Below are 17,145 nucleotides of genomic sequence, written 5' to 3' on the forward strand. Positions count from 1 at the left end.
GAACTTGACCTAGCAAACATTTAGGCACCCAGTAACGACCTTGGTTATGTTAAATTGACGACATTAGCTAGCTACCCAGCAAGCTAACTGTTCCCCTCAAATAGGCGTGTCACTGTTTGTAAACTTACGTTAGTGGGGCTACCTGTAACTTTAGCGCGCTAGCTAACTTGTTGGCAATGTACCAAGCTCGCCAACGTTAGCTAGTTAGATACATTAGCAATCTGCCCTCATGATTTGTTTGACAAGGGGATTATTTAACGATGCATATTTGTAAATACTAAGAGATCGTGCACTCGATTGAGAAAAGATCCAACGATCTGACGCCACACTTGGAAAACAACAAATCACTTTAATAATGTTTACATACTATTTCACCCACTTCATAAGTTATATACTATTCTAGTCGAGACCTATCCTAGCAATATAACTATTGCTGTACACACACACATTTTCTATTAATATAACTACTGCCCATAACGTGTCTACACACCAGCATATACATATTGTTATATCCTAGACTTTGACATTGCTCGTTTTAATACTTCTATATTTCTTCATTCCTTTCGTTTTACTTTTGGGATTTGTTGGTATTGTTAGGTTGGCGCTAGGAACATAACATAAGCATTTCGCTACACCCGCGATAACATCTCCAAAATATGTGTACGCGACCAATTACATTTGATTTGATAAGCTAGCTATCTTTCCCAGCCAGATTTGCTAGCAAGCAGGCGGAGAACGAAAACATTGCCACTATGTAGACATACCTTCTGAGAATGCTGTTGGAGGACATTCTGCTCCACGGTCATGGCCGGTTGAGAATGCAACGAAAATAAATTAAAACCTAAGCTAAAAAAACGAGTTATAGCCAAGTAAAATAACAGTTAAGATGTCCCCCAGTTATTCAGCGCGATAGCGGTCGCCATGGGAAATGGAGGAAAACATAGGCAAAGACCGTGAAAAAACCTATGGAGTTGCTACCACGCGATCGCTTTTCTGTTTTCGATTTGTACTGCCTTGTTGGACTGCATTTACGTCACAGATCTAGCTTTAGAATGACGCAATGAACAACTTTCAGTTCTGCAATGTTGAATACTTTCCATTTCCATTTCTTGCCATTCGAAAACTAAATAATTTCAAACCAACTATTCTGATTTAGGCAACATGTCAGCTTCACTATTAAAGGTTTTAACACATTTGTGTCTTGTGTCATTACAAATGACTATAAATAAGGGTAATATTATGTGTGTTATAAATTAATAGAGCAGAATATAATAATTGTATTTTTCCCAGAGAGAAAGACAGCCTTGATAAGATTTGTATATTTGTTAGAATACATGGTAAATGCCCTAAATGTGTGGCGTAAGGTTAGGGACCAAACTCATAATCCGTTTCTATTATCAATTTATTAACAACTTAACAGAGCCCACATGTGATATATTTGCAGATCACAGCAAATACAAAGACAAAATGTTGGTAACGAATTCACTGGTATGTAAATAATATACATTTTCCTGAAAAAAACAGTGTCACTGTTCAATTGGTTGTGTCATACTTTTCTGGCTTTGAAGTAGGAAGGGGCTTTAAGGTGGCAGCTCCGAAAAGCACAGAGAGAGACCCACAATGGAATATATTATTTTTGTTTTGTTTTAATACCCCGTACAGTAGGTGGCGGCAATACACCAATAGGTGTCGTCTGCCATAAAACGTTAAAGAAGAAGAAGAAGAAGAAGAAGAAGAGTGAGAGGAGCCACTGTGAGAGGTTTTCATTGGGCTGGACATGGTGGCGAGTAGTGCGGACGAAATGGAGGAAATTGAGATAAAGTTGGTGAAGCAACAGCTGTGCTGGAATTCGAACAATATGAGTGTCAGTTCTGATGGTATGGAGCGGGAGGACGAGGGTCAAGGACCGGAATGGCCGGTAGTGGAAAGACATAGGAAGTAGAGAGATCATGATACAGGAAGCAGTGGAGTGTCTAGTAAAGGAGCATAAAGAGGGTCAAGGTAGGAAGCAAGAGTAATATGTGTTGGAGTGGAAAGTGGTGATAGTGTTTGATGAGACTACAGGGCCTCACTTACACCCTATCTGACTATATAATGCAGTAAAGAAAGAGGTAGGTGAAGTGAAATTAGCTTGGTTAATTGGAAATTGTAGATTGTTAATATTTTGTGGTTGCCAGGCTCAGCAAGAGAAGATTCTGAAAATGGAAAAGCTTAAAGGGAAGAAGATAAAAAGCCATGTCCCTGGTGCTTATGATAGATGGAGGGGAATCATCACTGGGGTCCCAATATCTATGTCCACTGATGATATTAAAGAAAATGTGATCGGAGAAAGGCCTAAAGGTTGATCAGTCGGAAAGGAGGTCAAAGAAGTGAAAGCCTATCAGTGCTGCTGAGGATTGACAAGGTTATGCTTGGGAAAGGACAGATAGGATTCCTTAGTTTCAATGTCAGAGAATTTGTCCCATCCCCATTGCGGTGTTTTAAATGCCAAAGAATGGGATATGTAGCTGTTCTTTATAAAGGAAGGAAAAGATGTGCCAAGTGTGGAAGGGAACATGATTACGGTGAATGTGGGAGCAATGTGAATATTACGTTTTGTAATTGTTGGGGGGAACATAGTGCAGCATTTGGTGGATGCCAGGTGCAGAGAGAGGCTAGAAAGGCTCAGAGATATAGAATTAGTCATGATGTATCGTATGTAGAGACCGTAAAACAGATTGGTGGAACTACAGTGTGGAATGATGGAGCTTCCATGGCAGCTCCTGTAGTAAGTGGACCTAATGTCGGGGCTGGTGTTTCTGCTGGTCCTGGCATTGTTTAGAGGCCTGTTCAGAAATCTTGCACTCATGAATGTGCGTTGTCAAACCATACTTTGATAATTAATAAAGTTGACTTCATAGCTTTTATTGGTAAAGCGACAAAAGAGATACTGGGGTAACAGATGTTACTGTTAAAATGTTTGTTGAGATGCTGAACAATCCTAAGGGTGGAGTATTTCAGCATGATATAGATCAAGTTTAATGGGGTCGGGGGGTTGGGGAGTGTTTTTTGGGCCAGGGGGGAAATGTGGTAGAAGTTAGTAGGGATTATTATTATTGTTGAAAAATTGGGCAGATCATGATTGATCGTACACTCCAGCAGGGTAGGTGGCGGGCATGCACTTAAACGATTGGTTGCAGACCGCCATGATATCAAAGAAGAAGAAGAAACCCAGCGAGAGAGAGAAAGAGAGAGAGATTTAGCTACAGGTGCTTGCAGATGAATGCATATATCTATCTATTCGACAGTAGGGCTTTTGAGACATTGGGTGGGCTGAGCTGTGTGGATAGCCTCCTGCTCAAAATGATGCTGTGACCTTCTGAGTTGTGTAAAGGTGCTGAACAGTACTGTGCTGTGCTACTTCATAACAGAGAAGTCCTTCCAGATACAAGACCATAGGATAAACATATGAGGATTTATTAAATTCACTGATAAGAATTCCTGACTAGAATTGCTTTGTCTTTCTCTATATGTAATGTATCACATAATGGTATGGTCTGTATTTAGTGTGGTGGAAAAATACAAATGCATGATAGTTTTTGGATAGCCCCTCAGGTGAGATACTAGAGTGTTTACCTGGGGGCCACATTTAGGTCTTGGTGCAGTTTTGCCTGAGCTTTGGATGGAGAAGTCAGGAGAATCGGGAATGCTGAAGCATGGCTGCCATTTCTGCATCCACTTTGACCTCTATGTCTGTCTGTAGGAATCAAGCAGAAACACAAAACACAGCCGTTCAGTGGCAAAACTGTGACCAGGTATGGAGTACTGAAGCCCACCTCGGGTATTAGAAAGATCAGGTCTCACCAGTAGAGGGCACCACTTAAACCTTCTCCTGTTACAAAACACAGAAAACATGACATTAGATAAACAATTTCCAACCATCTCCAACCCCCCTCCACTGCTATGTTGTTGATAATTTAATGTATCTAGGACAGTGAGTTATTGGGTCTCGCATTGGCTCAACATCCTAGAGTGTGACATTGGTGGAATAGAGGCTCTTTAACATGTGCTATAGTCCCACTTCTGTCATAATTGTTCCTGTCAGATAGCATACATTATACTTTCAGCTCTGTCAATTGTTACTCAGAAATCAAGGCTTCTTACCTCAGAGAACTGGGTCATGTTTCAGATGTTCCAGAACAGACTTGCTGGAATATTCACTGAGCGTACAAAATATTATGAACACCTACTCTTTCCGTGATAGACTGACCAGGTGAAAGCTGTTATCCCTTATTGATGTCACTTGTTAAATCCAACTCAATATATCAGGAACGTGTTCTTAATGTTTTGTACACTCAGTGTATGTCGCTGAAGTAAAGTTCCCCACCCTCCTGTAAATACATACGATTTGACATGAATTATCAGAGTCCTGATAAGATGGCTCAAGAGACAAAATACTATATTATCGTAGGAAGATCACATGATCAGGGAATATACAGTATTATTAAGAAGGATTATATTAATTTTGTGATCTGCATGGAAAACTCTTTTACAATTGAATTGGAAATCATAGAACAAATATTGTTTTATTTGGGTCATTTATTTTGGTCCTAATCTTCACAAAAATATAGGTTTTACAATGATGTAAGTGAAGGCAAATCACACCATACCCCCATAAACAAAAGTTTAAGAAGGTTGTCCAGCAGATGGCGATAGAGTATCTGATTTCACACTGCAGGTTGTGTAACGATATTTTCACATACCACCAAAGATAAATGAGGAAAAGCAAATGGTTAATGAAAATGAAGCCACTTTGTAAATCAAGTAGCATTATAAAACAAGTAGTCTTGTTTCCAATTTTGAGCACCACTACTTAATCAATATTTGATATTTTTAGGTGCGGCATGCCGGATGCTACTGAAATATTGGCTGACCACCAGAGAGTGTGAAGGTTACTTAGAGCACTCTGAAGGCCTCCCTGAGAACAGCCTTTTTGTCAGGATACAGACACATGGCACAGTTTGACCTACAGACATACACACAGACAGGCATGCAGGAAGGAGGCAGAGACATCTGTCAGTCAGGGTATCTGGGAACTGATTAGGTCACCAATCAGTGATTCATTAATCTGTGAGTCAATCAGTGAATAAATGGTAAATAGATAAGGCCTTTCCCTTAACATACTATTAGCTGAAAGGAGATGGAGAGGAGGAAGTGTCACTGGATATGTGTTGTGTGTGATCTGCTTCAGTAAGACACTCAAATAGATCCCCAGCAGAAAGCAAGCCTGAGGGTGCAGAACGAAGGAACAGCTTTACACCAGGACATCCAGGGAACCATTCTGTATGGCCCTCTCATCCAGTTTCGGCATCTAGCCCTGCAAAATGTACATGACTGTCAGAGTTTCTTTTGTAATAACATATCAGATAGGAAATTATGGGGGAACATTGTAAATGTCTTGTGTGACTGTAGGCCTACCAGTTCTGCTGTCCTGTCAGTACCGAGGGCATGGCCAGTCTGGCTCACTGGCTAAATGAGGATGAAGCGGTATCTGTCAGAGCCACTGTCCAGATCCAGCACATTACAGCCTTGTAGCTTCTCAGGAACCACCAGCCCACAACCAGAGTACCTACAGAACAGCATAGTAGCACCCATGATGGTAGACACTGATGCATTGATGGAAATAACCAATCAACCAATAGATCAATCCTGACTTCTACTGACACTGAGTGCAGTTTGGAATTGAATAGTAATGCATTTACAAAAAGTGTATTAGGGGCTCAGGTATTTTGATTGTTATTGTTATCATTACTGTTCAATTACTCAGTTACAACATCAGTTATGTTAATGAATTGCCAAATAGGACCAGGCATTAGGAACTGACAATATTGAGTTGCAAAGTTTAGACAATAGAGAGACATATTTTGGTGGTGGACTTGTCGAAGTGCATCAAAAGTGCTCTGTGTTATTGGGGTGGATGGTGACATGCATAATGCACTGGTCTTTAAACCACCACAGATCTCCGGTCGAGAGCCGTAGCATCGCTACAGTGAAGAGGATATTACCATAGTATTACAAATTAATCTTAATAATGTCTGATTCAGTCACTGATTTAACAGCAGATACAGTGCCTTGCAAAAGTTTTCATCCCCCTTGGCGTTTTTCCTATTTTGTTGGATTACAACCATGTATTTCATGTAACGGACATACACAAAATAGTCCAAATTGGTGAAGTGAAATGAAAATAATTACTTGTTTCAAAAAATACAAATAAAAAACTACGGAAAAGTGGTACGTGCATGTGTACTCCCCCCTTTGCTATGAAGCCCCTAAATAAGATCTGGTGCAACCAATTACCTTCAGAAGTCACATAATTAGTTAAATAAAGTCCACCTGTGTGCAATATGTGTCACATGATCTGTCACATGATCTCAGTATATATACACCTGTTCTGAAAGGCCCCAGAGTCTGCAACACCACTAAGCAAGGGGCACCACCAAGCAAGCAGCACCATGAAGACCATGAAGCTCTCCAAACAGGACAGGGACAAAGTTGAGGAGAAGTACAGATCAGGGTTGAGTTATAAAAAAATATCAGAAACTTTGAACATCCCACAGAGCACCATTAAATCCATTATTAAAAAATGGAAAGAATATGGCACCACAACAAACCTGCCAAGAGAGGGTCGCCCACCAAAACTCACGGATCAGGCAAGGAGGGCATTAATCAGAGGCAACAAAGAGACCAAAGATAACCCTGAAGGAGCTGAAAAGCTCCACAGTGGAGATTGGAGTATCTGTCCACAGCACCACTTTAAGCTGTACGTTCCACAGAGCTGGGCTTTACGGAAGAGTGGCCAGAAAAAAAGCCATTGTTTAAAGAAAAAAAAAAAACACGTTTGGTGTTCGCCAAAAGGCATGTGGGAGACTCCCCAAACATATGGAAGAAGGTACTCTGGTCAGATGAGACTAAAATTGAGCTTTTTGGCCATCAAGGAAAACACTATGTCTGGTGCAAATCCAACATCACCCCGAGCATCATGCTGTGGGGATGTTTTTCATCGGCAGGGACTGCGAAACTGGTCAGAATTGAAGGAATGATTGATGGCGCGAAATACAGGGAAATTCATGAGGGAAACCTGTTTCAGTCTTCCAGAGATTTGAGACTGGGACGGAGGTTCACCTTCCAGCAGGACAATGACCCTAAGCATTCTGCTAAAGCAACACTCGAGTGGTTTAAGGGAAACATTTAAATGTCTTGGAATGGCCTAGTCAAAGCCCAGACCTCAATCCAATTGAGAATCTGTGGTATGACTTAAAGAACCCATCCAACTTGAAGGAGCTGGAGCAGTTTTGACTTGAAGAATGGGCAAAAATCCCAGTGGCTAGATGTGCCAAGCTTATAGAGACATAGCCCAAGAGACTTGCAGCTGTAATTGCTGCAAAAGGTGGCTCCACACAGTATTGACTTTGGGGGGGTGAGTAGTTATGCACGCTCAAGTTTTCTGTTTTGTTGTCTTATTTCTTGTTTATTTCACAAGAAAAAATATTTTGCATCGTAAAAGTAGTAGGCATGTTGTGTAAATCAAATGATAAAACCCCCCAAAAATAAATTTTCATTCCAGGTTGTAAGGCAACAAAGTAGGAAAAATGCCAAGGGGGGTGAATACTTTCGCAAGCCACAGTACAGTGGCAAATATCAATTAAATTACTGTATTATAAAACAAATGGAATACCTGACCAAGTTCATGGTATTCCAAAGATTCCATGTTGTAGGCTATGGCTAGCTGGTTTACTTCAACTTTTGCAAAAAACATACTGGAAGTCAGCCTCAGTCTGACAGTCTGCTACTATTGTGTAACAGAGATACTAAACTGCACACCTCCTTTCATTTATGTTATTCCCTGCACATTTTTATTGACATAACAGTGAATTTCTCATCAAAATATAGGCTCCCAATTGGCGCTGCAGTCTAAGGCACTGCATCTCAGTGCTAGAGGCGTCACTACAGACCCTGGTTTGATCCCAGGCTGTATCAAAACCGGCCATGATCGGGTGTCCCAAAGGGCGGCACACAATTGGCCCAGTATCGTCTGGGTTAGGGGAGGGTTTGGCCGGGGTAGGCCGCCATTGTACAATAAGAATTTGTTCTTAACTGACTTGCCTAGTTAAATAAAGGTTAAATAAAAATAGAACGGGGAGTAGGACTGACGAAAATGACAGAGCTTAGCTGGCAAGAAAGATCTCTTCAGAGTTGACATTCCCCTTACCCTCTCCACATTTATTGAGATCTGAGATCAAGGTGAGTATTGATTTTATGACAACAGAATGAATTAACTAGTTAAAGCTATCTGGGTTTGGATAAAGGACACAGCTGAGGTTTATGTCCTGTAAAATCCTACAAAACTTGCAACTACCAGATTTAGACTGTTTGTTGAAACCTTCACTTACTCCCACTCAATGTAACAAACTACAGTTTATGTTTTTCATGAATGATATCCTGTGTTGGTATTTTTCAGTGTTATTTATATTTTTACTTTCAGGCACTTTTCTATGAAATGAACGGAACATTGTTTTCTGAATATTATGTTAGTCTCGAGGTATTGCTCGCCTGAGGTAGAGTACCTCCTGATAAGCTGTCGACCACACTATCTACCAAGAGAGTTTTCATCTATATTTCTCGTAGCCATCTATTTACCAGCACAAACCGACACTGGCACTAAGACCGCACTCAACCAACTGTATAAGGCCATAAGCAAACAAGAAAATGCTCATCCAGAAGCGGCGCTCCTAGTGGCCGGGGACTTTAATGAAGTCAAACTTAAATCTGTTTTTCTTAATTTATACCAGCATGTCACATGTGCAACCAGAGGAAAAGAAACTCTAACACCTTTACACCACACACAGAGATGCATACAAAGCTCTCCATTGCCCTCCATTTGGAATATCTGGCCATAATTCCATCCTCTTTATTCCTGCTTACAAGCAAAAACTAAAGCAGGAAGTACCAGTGACTCGCTCAAATATGGAAGTGGTCAGATGATGCGGATGCTACGCTACAGGACTGTTTTGCTCATCAGACTGGAATATGTTCCAGGATTCATCCAATGGCTTTGAGGAGTACACCACCTCAGTCACAGGCTTCATCAATAAGTGCATTGACAACGTTGTCCCCACAGTGACCGTACGTACACATCCAAACCAGAAGCCATGGATTACAGCAACCGAGCTAAAGGCTAGAGCTGCAGCCTTTAAGGAGTGGGACACTCATCCGGACGCTTATTAGAAATCTTGCTATGCCCTCAGATGATTCATCAAACAGGCAAAGCGTCAATACAGGACTAAGATTGAATTCTACTACACCGGCTCTGATGCTCGTCGGATGTGGCAGGGCTTGAAAACTATTAGGGACTACAAAGGGAAACCCAGCCGCGAGCTGCCCAGTGATGCAAGTCTACCAGACGAGCGAAATGCCTTTTACCTTCGCTTCGAGGCAAGCAACACTGAAACATGCATGAGAGCGCCAGCTGTCCCGGATGACTGTGTGAACACGCTCTCTGTAGCCGATGTGAGCTAGACCTTTAATTAAACAGGTCAACATTCACAAGGCCGCTGGCAAGTGTCTTCACTGACATTTTCAACCTCTCCCTGACCCAGTCTGGAATACCTACATGTCTCAAGCAGACCACCATAGTCCCTGTGCCCAAGAAAGCGAAGGTAACCTGCCTAAATGATTACCGCCCTGTAGCCATGAAGTGATTTGAAAGGATGGTCATGGATCACTTCAACATCATCATCCCGGAAATCCTAGACCCACTCCAATTCGCATACCGCCCCAACAGATCCACAGCTGACACAATCTAAGTCACACTCCACACTGCCCTTTCCCACCTGGACAAAAGGAACACCAATGTGAGAATGCTGTTCATTGACTACAGCTCAGCGTTCAACACCATAGTGCCCACAAAGCTCATCACTAAGCTAAGGACCCTAGGACTAAACACCTCCCTCTGCAACTGGATCCTGGACTTCCTGACGGGCTGCCCTCAGGTGGTAAGGGTAGGCAACAACACATCTGCCATGCTGATTCTCAATATGAGGGCCCCTCAGGGGTGTGTGCTTAGTCCTCTCATGTACTCCCTGTTCACCCATGACTCCGTGGCCAAGCACGACTCCAACACCATCATTAAGTTGGCAGACGACACAACAGTGGTAGGCCTGATCACTGACAACAATGCGACAGCATATAGGGAGGAGGTCAGAGACCTGGCATTGTGGTGCCAGGACAACAACTTCTCCCTCAACGTGAGCAAGACAAAGGAGATGAACATAGACTACAGGAAATGAGGTCCGAACACGCCCACATTCACATCGATGGGGCTGTAGTGGAGTGGGTGGAGAGTTTCAAGTTCCTTTGTGTCCACATCACCAACAAACTATCATGGTCTAAGCACACCAAGAAAGTCGTGAAGAGGGCACGACAACGCCTTGTCCCCATCAGGAGACTGAAATTATTTGGCATGGGTCAGATCTTCAAAACGTTCTACAGCTGCACCATCAAGAGCATCCTGACCGGTTGCATCACCGCCTGGTATGGCAACTGCTCGGGATCTGACCGTAAGGCGCTACAGAGGATAGTGCGTACAGCCCAGTACATCACTGGTGCCAAGCTTCCTGCCATCCAGGTCCTACAGTGGCAAGAAAAATAATGTGAACCCTTTGGAATTACTAGGATTTCTGCATAAATTGGTCATAAAATGTGATCTGATCTTCGTCTTTGTCACAACAGTTGACAAACACAGTGTGCTTAAACTAATAACACACCAATTATTGTTTTTTTGAATATATAATTTAAACATTTACAGTGTGTTGGAAAAAATATGTGAACCCCTAGGCTCATGACTTTTCCCAAATCTAATTGGAGTCAGGAGTCAGCTAATCTGGAGTCCAATCAATGAGATGAGATTGGAGATGTTGGTTAGAGCTGCCCTGCCCTATAAAAAACACTCACAACATTTGAGTTCACTATTCACAAGAAGCATTGCCTGATGTGAACCATGCCTCGAACAAAAGAGATCTCAGAAGATCAACAATTAAGAATTGTTGACTTGCATAAAGCTGGAAATGGTTTCAAAAGTATCTCTAAAAGCGTTGATGTTCATCAGTCCATGGTAAGACAAATTGTCTATAAATGGAGAAAGTTCAGCACTGATGCTACTGTGGCCGTCCTGCAAAGATGACTGCAAGAGCACACTACAGAATGTTCAATGAGGTTAATAAGAATCCTAGAGTGTCAGCTAAAGACTTACAGAAATCTCTGGAACATGCTAACATCTCTGTTGACGAGTCTACGATGTGTAAAACACTAAACAAGAATGGGGTTCATGGGAGGACACCACGGAAGAAGCCACTGTTGTCCAAAAAAACCCTTGCTGCACGTCTGAAGTTCACAAAAGAGCACCTGGATGTTCCACAGCGCTACTGGCAAAATATTCTGCGGACAAATTAAACTAAAGTTGAGTTGTTTGGAAGGAACACACAACACTATGTGTGAAGAAAAAAAAGGCACGGCACACCAACATCAAAATCTCATCCCAACTATAAAGTATGGTGGAGGGAGCATCATGGTTTGGGGCTGCTTTGCTAAGCCTCAGAGCCTGGCCTAGTTTAAGCTGACTATGTTTGTCTTTTGTTGTGACTTAGATGAAGATCAGATCTAATTTTATGACCAATTTATGCAGAAATCCAGGTAATTCCAAAGGGTTCACATACTTTTTCTTGCCACTGTATATACTAGGTGGTGTCAGAGGAAGCCCCCAAAAAGTGTCAAAGACCCAGTCACCCAAGTCATAGACTGTTCTCTCTGCTACCGCATAGCAAGTGATACCGGAGTGCCAAGGCTGGGTCAAAAAGGTTCCTTAACAGCTTTTACCCCCATGCCATAAGACAGCTGAATAATTAATCAAATGGCCACCTGGACGACTTGAATTGACCCCCCCCTTGTTATTACACTGCTGCTACTCGCTGTTTATTATATATGCAAAGTCACTTTACACCTCGTACATGTACAAATTACCTTGACTAACCTGTACCCCTGCACATTAATTCGGTACTGATACCCCCTGTATACAGCCTCATTATTGTAATTTTATTGTTACTTTTTTTAAATGTGTTTTTTTTTTGCTATAGTTTATTTAGTAAATATTTTCTTAACTCTATTTTCTTAAAACTGTATTGTTGGTTAAGGGCTTGTAAGTAAGCATTTCACGGTAAGGTCTACTTCTGCGCATGTGACAAATAAAATGTGATTTGATTTGAATCACGTATATCAGTGTGTTCTCCTATCCTCCAATGTCCCACACAGTTGTCTCTGACTGCACATCTTTACAGTTCAACAATAACCTATAAATATGCGAGCTATGTGTGATGGAGATGAATCAAAATCCCCTCTGAATACCAGATGCAGTAAATAAAGTTGAGGCTCTGTCCCTCCCCTCAACCCCAACAACAGAGTTACATTTTACATGTTTCCCCTGAATGGCCCTTGGACACCTGCACAAAATTCACATCTCAATCTGGTCTCAGCAAGACCGGCTGACACTGAACCGCCCTTTCTCATTCGACTAGGGTGTTTGAGAAATGTTTATTTGTGAAGTTCATGAGCCCATAGATCGGCACAGTGTTGTCATATGTGGTTGAACTACACAGCCAGTTACAAGAAAACCGTTTCCTTGAAAATGCTTAGAGAATGCTTTGAGAATTGAAAGGGGAGGTTAAATAGGTCAAATCAATGTAATCTTACTTTTTTATAAGTGTTTCATTAGAATAATGGAGACACATAGCCACAATCAAGCACTGTGCAGTTTCCGTTCTGGACAATTTTGAACTTTACAATTTGGTTAGTATAATTGTGGATTACCTAGCATAAACAATCTTTAGATGTTATTGAGTGCTTTTTTTAGGAATATACTCACCCCGGAGAGCATAAATAGCAGTAAAGGGTTTGGTTGAGGAAATAATTCGATTTGAGTACTTTCCTGTGAGGAAGACATTAGCAGACAGGAGAGTGACACCACTAGCTCTCCCCACCCAGTTTGTAAAACATTTACCCTTGTGCTTGTCTGACACTGCAGATGTCAGACATACCATTTCAATGTCAGCCAAGATCCCTGAAACGGACAGGCAGGTAGGCTGCTGCACTGAGGCTCTGACTGCTCTTAGGGATCGTTCATATTTCACTCACTCAGTTTACATGTATTCACTTGACCATCAATATGCAGGCTATACAAAATTTGTTATTTTTAACCTCATCAATAATGAACAAATGTTAACTCTGTGTGTCTTTGAGACTGGTTTCATTGACACAGTAAACAGACTGTCTTAGTAAACATAGTATTTATCCAGTAGTACTAATAGACCATTAGATGTTCAGTCTGCTCCACTATCACAATAATCACGGAACTCATCTTAAAGCTCCACTCCACACATCAAGATAATTACTCATTTATGACATTAAGTAATTACCCAAACGTTTATGCGCCCCCACAGAGAGGCCTGGGGAGCAGAGAAGGTCAAAAGGCTATCAGGTGTGATTAAAAGAAAGAACTGAAATCATGCTGCCAGTTGTCATATTTACAGAGGCCCTTTGAAAAACGGGGTCATAAAGTGGAGGGGGGGCCGGCTCACAGCTGCAGGGCAACACATGATCCTCGGCTGCCTAGAAACAGAGGGCTGTCAGGCCGAGGGGAGGTTCAGAGGTCATGACCTTTGGCGTTTAAGGCTCCAGACTTCACAAGAGGTACATCTTCAAAAGCCAAGGCCCCATTGGGGAAACTGGTTAGCGCAGCAAAATGAACAGGATTTTCCTCGCCCAGTTATTTGATTCTACTTTTTGTATTATTATTTATGTTGGTTCACTTCAAGTTTTACTTTCCAACTACATCCATTCATTGAAGTATTAAAACCATATAATTTAAAAGATATCAAATTAAAAAAATTCTATTTATTATAGAAGAGACAAAATTCACAAATGGCAGAGTAATGTCTTAAGCGTAAAACTAATAATTGCTCAATAATACTGGGAATGGGCCTTCTGGGAATGCTATAAAGTCCGGAAGTTTGCTGTCAGAAGTATTACATTGTAAATGTACTTTTAATCCGCCTGTCTGCATATTTCAAGACATGACATATGGGGGTGTAGTGACATACCCGATGGGTTGGACAATTCTCTTATCACTCATCTTGAAAAAAAGTATACTAAAAACATGGAAACCAATCAATCCGCCATCATTAACACAATGGAACAATCTAAAGATTTATTATTTAAATATTGAAAGTGTGTGGGCCATGGAGAGAAACAAAATGGTGCAGTTTCAGGCCATGTTGCGGAAAGTGATGTGGACGCTGGAGATGGGGAGTGTGTGCTAGTGGGTCTGGGCAGCTGTGACGTAGTTGATGTTCGTATGATGTTGTCGTTTGTGTGTGTATGTTTTGTATTGTTTATAAAAGAGAAAACGTTAAACGTTTTAATTTTAAGGTTTCTTATGCTTACTCTTTTTTTTACTTATTTAATTCTAATTGTAAACTTCTCATCAGGAGGAGCACCTGACACCCTTGGTCTAAATGATGTCACATGACACATAAAATGTTAATTGCTGTGTGTACATAACATGGGAGGTCAAACCATGTGCTCAAAGTTCAAACACTAGTAGAGCTGCAAAGCTAACAGTAATTTACCAAAATTACAGGAATCTTCTGTAATTTTGGTAATAAAACAGGTAATCTATGGCCGGGGTTCCCAAACCTTTTGGCTTCGTGACCCACCCTTATAGTGGGGTAACCCACCATAAGGGTTGAGCGGTGAAAAACAGAGCTCTGTTACCCGACCCGAGCCCAACGGGCCAGACACTATACATCGGGTTAGGGCCGGGTAGGGCCTGTTTAAAAAAATAAAAAAGAACTAGTGTAGGGCTCGGGTATCACTAAATTGATCAATAACATTTTGAAGCTGAGCCAGTTGCTTGTGCTCTGCTGCACAGTACAGTCATATCTGACTAAGATCACAACATGGTGTCAGAAGTGCTTCATCCTCATCAAATATAAAACAGGAGAGATTATCTCACAGAAAATAATGTTCCTTGAGTTTTATCGGAGATGAGTGAAGAAAAGTAGCTGACAGCTAACTGCTCTCTCCCTGTCTCTTCATTGAGCAGAGCAGCTCAAGCGGAGCTGTTTCTATGGATACTCACAGAATCAGAGATGCCATGAGCAGAGCACATGCACAGCGAGCTGCACCCAGGGGCGAGTGACAGACAGAGAGCAGCTAATGGATTTACTAACGGAGAAAAATATTTCGGGCAATGCCGAGCCTTAAATTTGGCAGACGCAATCGGGCCTGGGTAGGGTAGGGCCTGAACGTTGCCGGCATGGGTGGGGCTCAGGCTTAAAATGAATGCCTGTGTAGGGCTCTAAAAAAACATACACAATATATTTTTTTTAAATCTTTGCAGCGTAGCGAAAATGTTGCCGTTTCAAAGCTAATCTCCTGCAATCTCCTGCAATTCCACATGTCCATAATTCTATGCATTTTGGCATGGCTAATGCTGTGTTCTTATGCTCAAACATGATAACAAAATCAATGGGGGCCTGATAGTCTAGCTTTTACTTTGTTGCTTGTAAATTCCCAAAGATTATGTGCTATTATTGAAAAATACAGTGCATTCAGAAAGTATTCAGACCTCTTGACTTTTTCCACATTTTGTTACGTTGCAGCCTTATTCTAAAATGCAATCTACACACAATACCTCATCATGACAAAGCAAAAACGGGGTTTTATCAATTTTAGCAAGTTTATAAAAAACAAAAAATGGAAATATCACATTTACATAAGTATTCCAGACCCTTTACTCAGTTGAAGCACCTTTGGCAGCGATTACAGCTTTGAGTCTTACATTTTAGTCATTTAGCAGACACTCTTATCCAGAGCAACTTACAGTAGTGAATGTATATATTTCATACTTTTTTTCCCATACTGGTCCCCCGTGGGAATCAAACCCACAACCTTGGCGTTGCAAACACCATGCTCTACCAACTGAGCCACACGGGTCTTCTTGTGTATGATGCTTCAAGCTTGGCCCACATGTATTTGGGGAGTTTCTCCCATTCTCTGCAGATCCTCTCAAGCTCTGTCAGGTTGGATGGGGAGCGTTGCTGCACAGCTATTTTCAGGTCTCTCCAGCGATTGGGTTCAAGTCTGGGCTCTGGCTGGGCCACTCAAGGACATTCAGAGACTTGTCCCGAAGCCACTCCTGCGTTGTCTGTGTGCTTAGGGTTGTTGTCCTGTTGGAAGGTGAACCTTCGCCCCAGTGTGAGGTCCTGAGCGCTCTGGAGCAGGTTTTCATCAAGGATCTCTCTGTACTTTGCTCCGTTCATCTATGCCTCGATCCTGACTAGTCTCCCAGTCCTTGCCGCCAAAAAACATCCCCACAGCTTGATGCTGCCACCATCATGCTTCACCGTAGGGATGGTGCCAGGTTTCCTCCAGACGTAAAGCTTGGCATTCAGGCCAAAGAGTTCAATCTTGGTTTCATCAGACCAAAGAATCTTGTTTCTCATGGTCTGAGAGTCTTCAGGTGCCTTTTGGCAAACTCCAAGCGGGCTGTCATGTGCCTTTTACTGAGGAATGGCTTCCGTCTGGCCACTCTACCATAAAGGCCTGATTGGTGAAGTGCTGCAGAGATGGTTGTCCTTCTGGAAGGTTCTCCCATCTCCACAGAGGAACTCTAGAGCTCTGTCAAAGAGACCATCGGGTTCTTGGTCAACTCCCTGACCAAAGCCATTTCCCCCGATTGCTCAGTTTGGCCGGGTGGCCAGCTCTAGGAAGAGTCTTGGTGGTTCTAAACTTCTTCCATTTAAGAATGATGGAGGCCACTGTGTTCTTTGGAACCTTCAACGCTGCAGACATTTTTTGGTACCCTTCCCCAGATCTGTGCCTCGACACAATCCTGTCTCAGAGCTCTACGGACAATTCCTTCAACCTCATGGCTTGATTTTTGCTCTGACATGCACTGTCAACTGTAGGACCTTATATAGACAGGTGTGTGCTTTAACAAATCATGTCCAATCAATTGAATTTACCACAGGTGGACTCCAATCAAGTTGTAGAAAC

At 42.0% G+C, this 17,145-nt stretch overlaps 2 protein-coding genes and 1 long non-coding RNA gene across 7 annotated transcripts in view; all 3 read right to left on the minus strand.

Moving 5' to 3' along the window:
* Window positions 1–1,013, minus strand: part of LOC115154364 (ubiquitin carboxyl-terminal hydrolase 25) — a 72,743-nt gene extending 71,730 nt beyond the window's left edge. For 4 of the 5 annotated variants that reach the window (XM_029700527.1, XM_029700526.1, XM_029700525.1 and 1 more), the window contains exon 1: window positions 765–1,012. In XM_029700527.1, coding sequence (XP_029556387.1) covers window positions 765–806 — 42 coding nt within the window. In that variant the 5' untranslated portion in view covers window positions 807–1,012. Of the gene's footprint in view, window positions 1–764 lie in introns of all 5 variants that reach the window. The other variant, XM_029700524.1, reaches the window with a different exon arrangement.
* Window positions 1,014–3,346: 2,333 nt separating this feature from the next.
* On the minus strand, window positions 3,347–4,269 carry LOC115154367 (uncharacterized). The gene is made up of 3 exons (XR_003867878.1): window positions 4,144–4,269; window positions 3,844–3,871; window positions 3,347–3,736 (listed from the first exon to the last, which is right to left on the minus strand). It is a non-coding gene; the product is annotated as an uncharacterized LOC115154367 (long non-coding RNA).
* Window positions 4,270–4,903: 634 nt separating this feature from the next.
* nrip1b (nuclear receptor interacting protein 1b) overlaps window positions 4,904–17,145 on the minus strand; it is an 88,369-nt gene continuing 76,127 nt past the window's right edge. Inside the window, exons 3-4 of the transcript XR_003867877.1 lie at window positions 5,458–5,608; window positions 4,904–5,356 (exon numbers count right to left, since the gene is read on the minus strand). The gene's annotated coding sequence lies outside the window, so the exon portion shown is untranslated. The remainder of the gene's footprint in view (window positions 5,357–5,457; window positions 5,609–17,145) is intronic.

The sequence above is a fragment of the Salmo trutta genome, chromosome 19, assembly GCF_901001165.1.
Source record: "Salmo trutta chromosome 19, fSalTru1.1, whole genome shotgun sequence".
NCBI lineage: Eukaryota > Metazoa > Chordata > Actinopteri > Salmoniformes > Salmonidae > Salmo > Salmo trutta.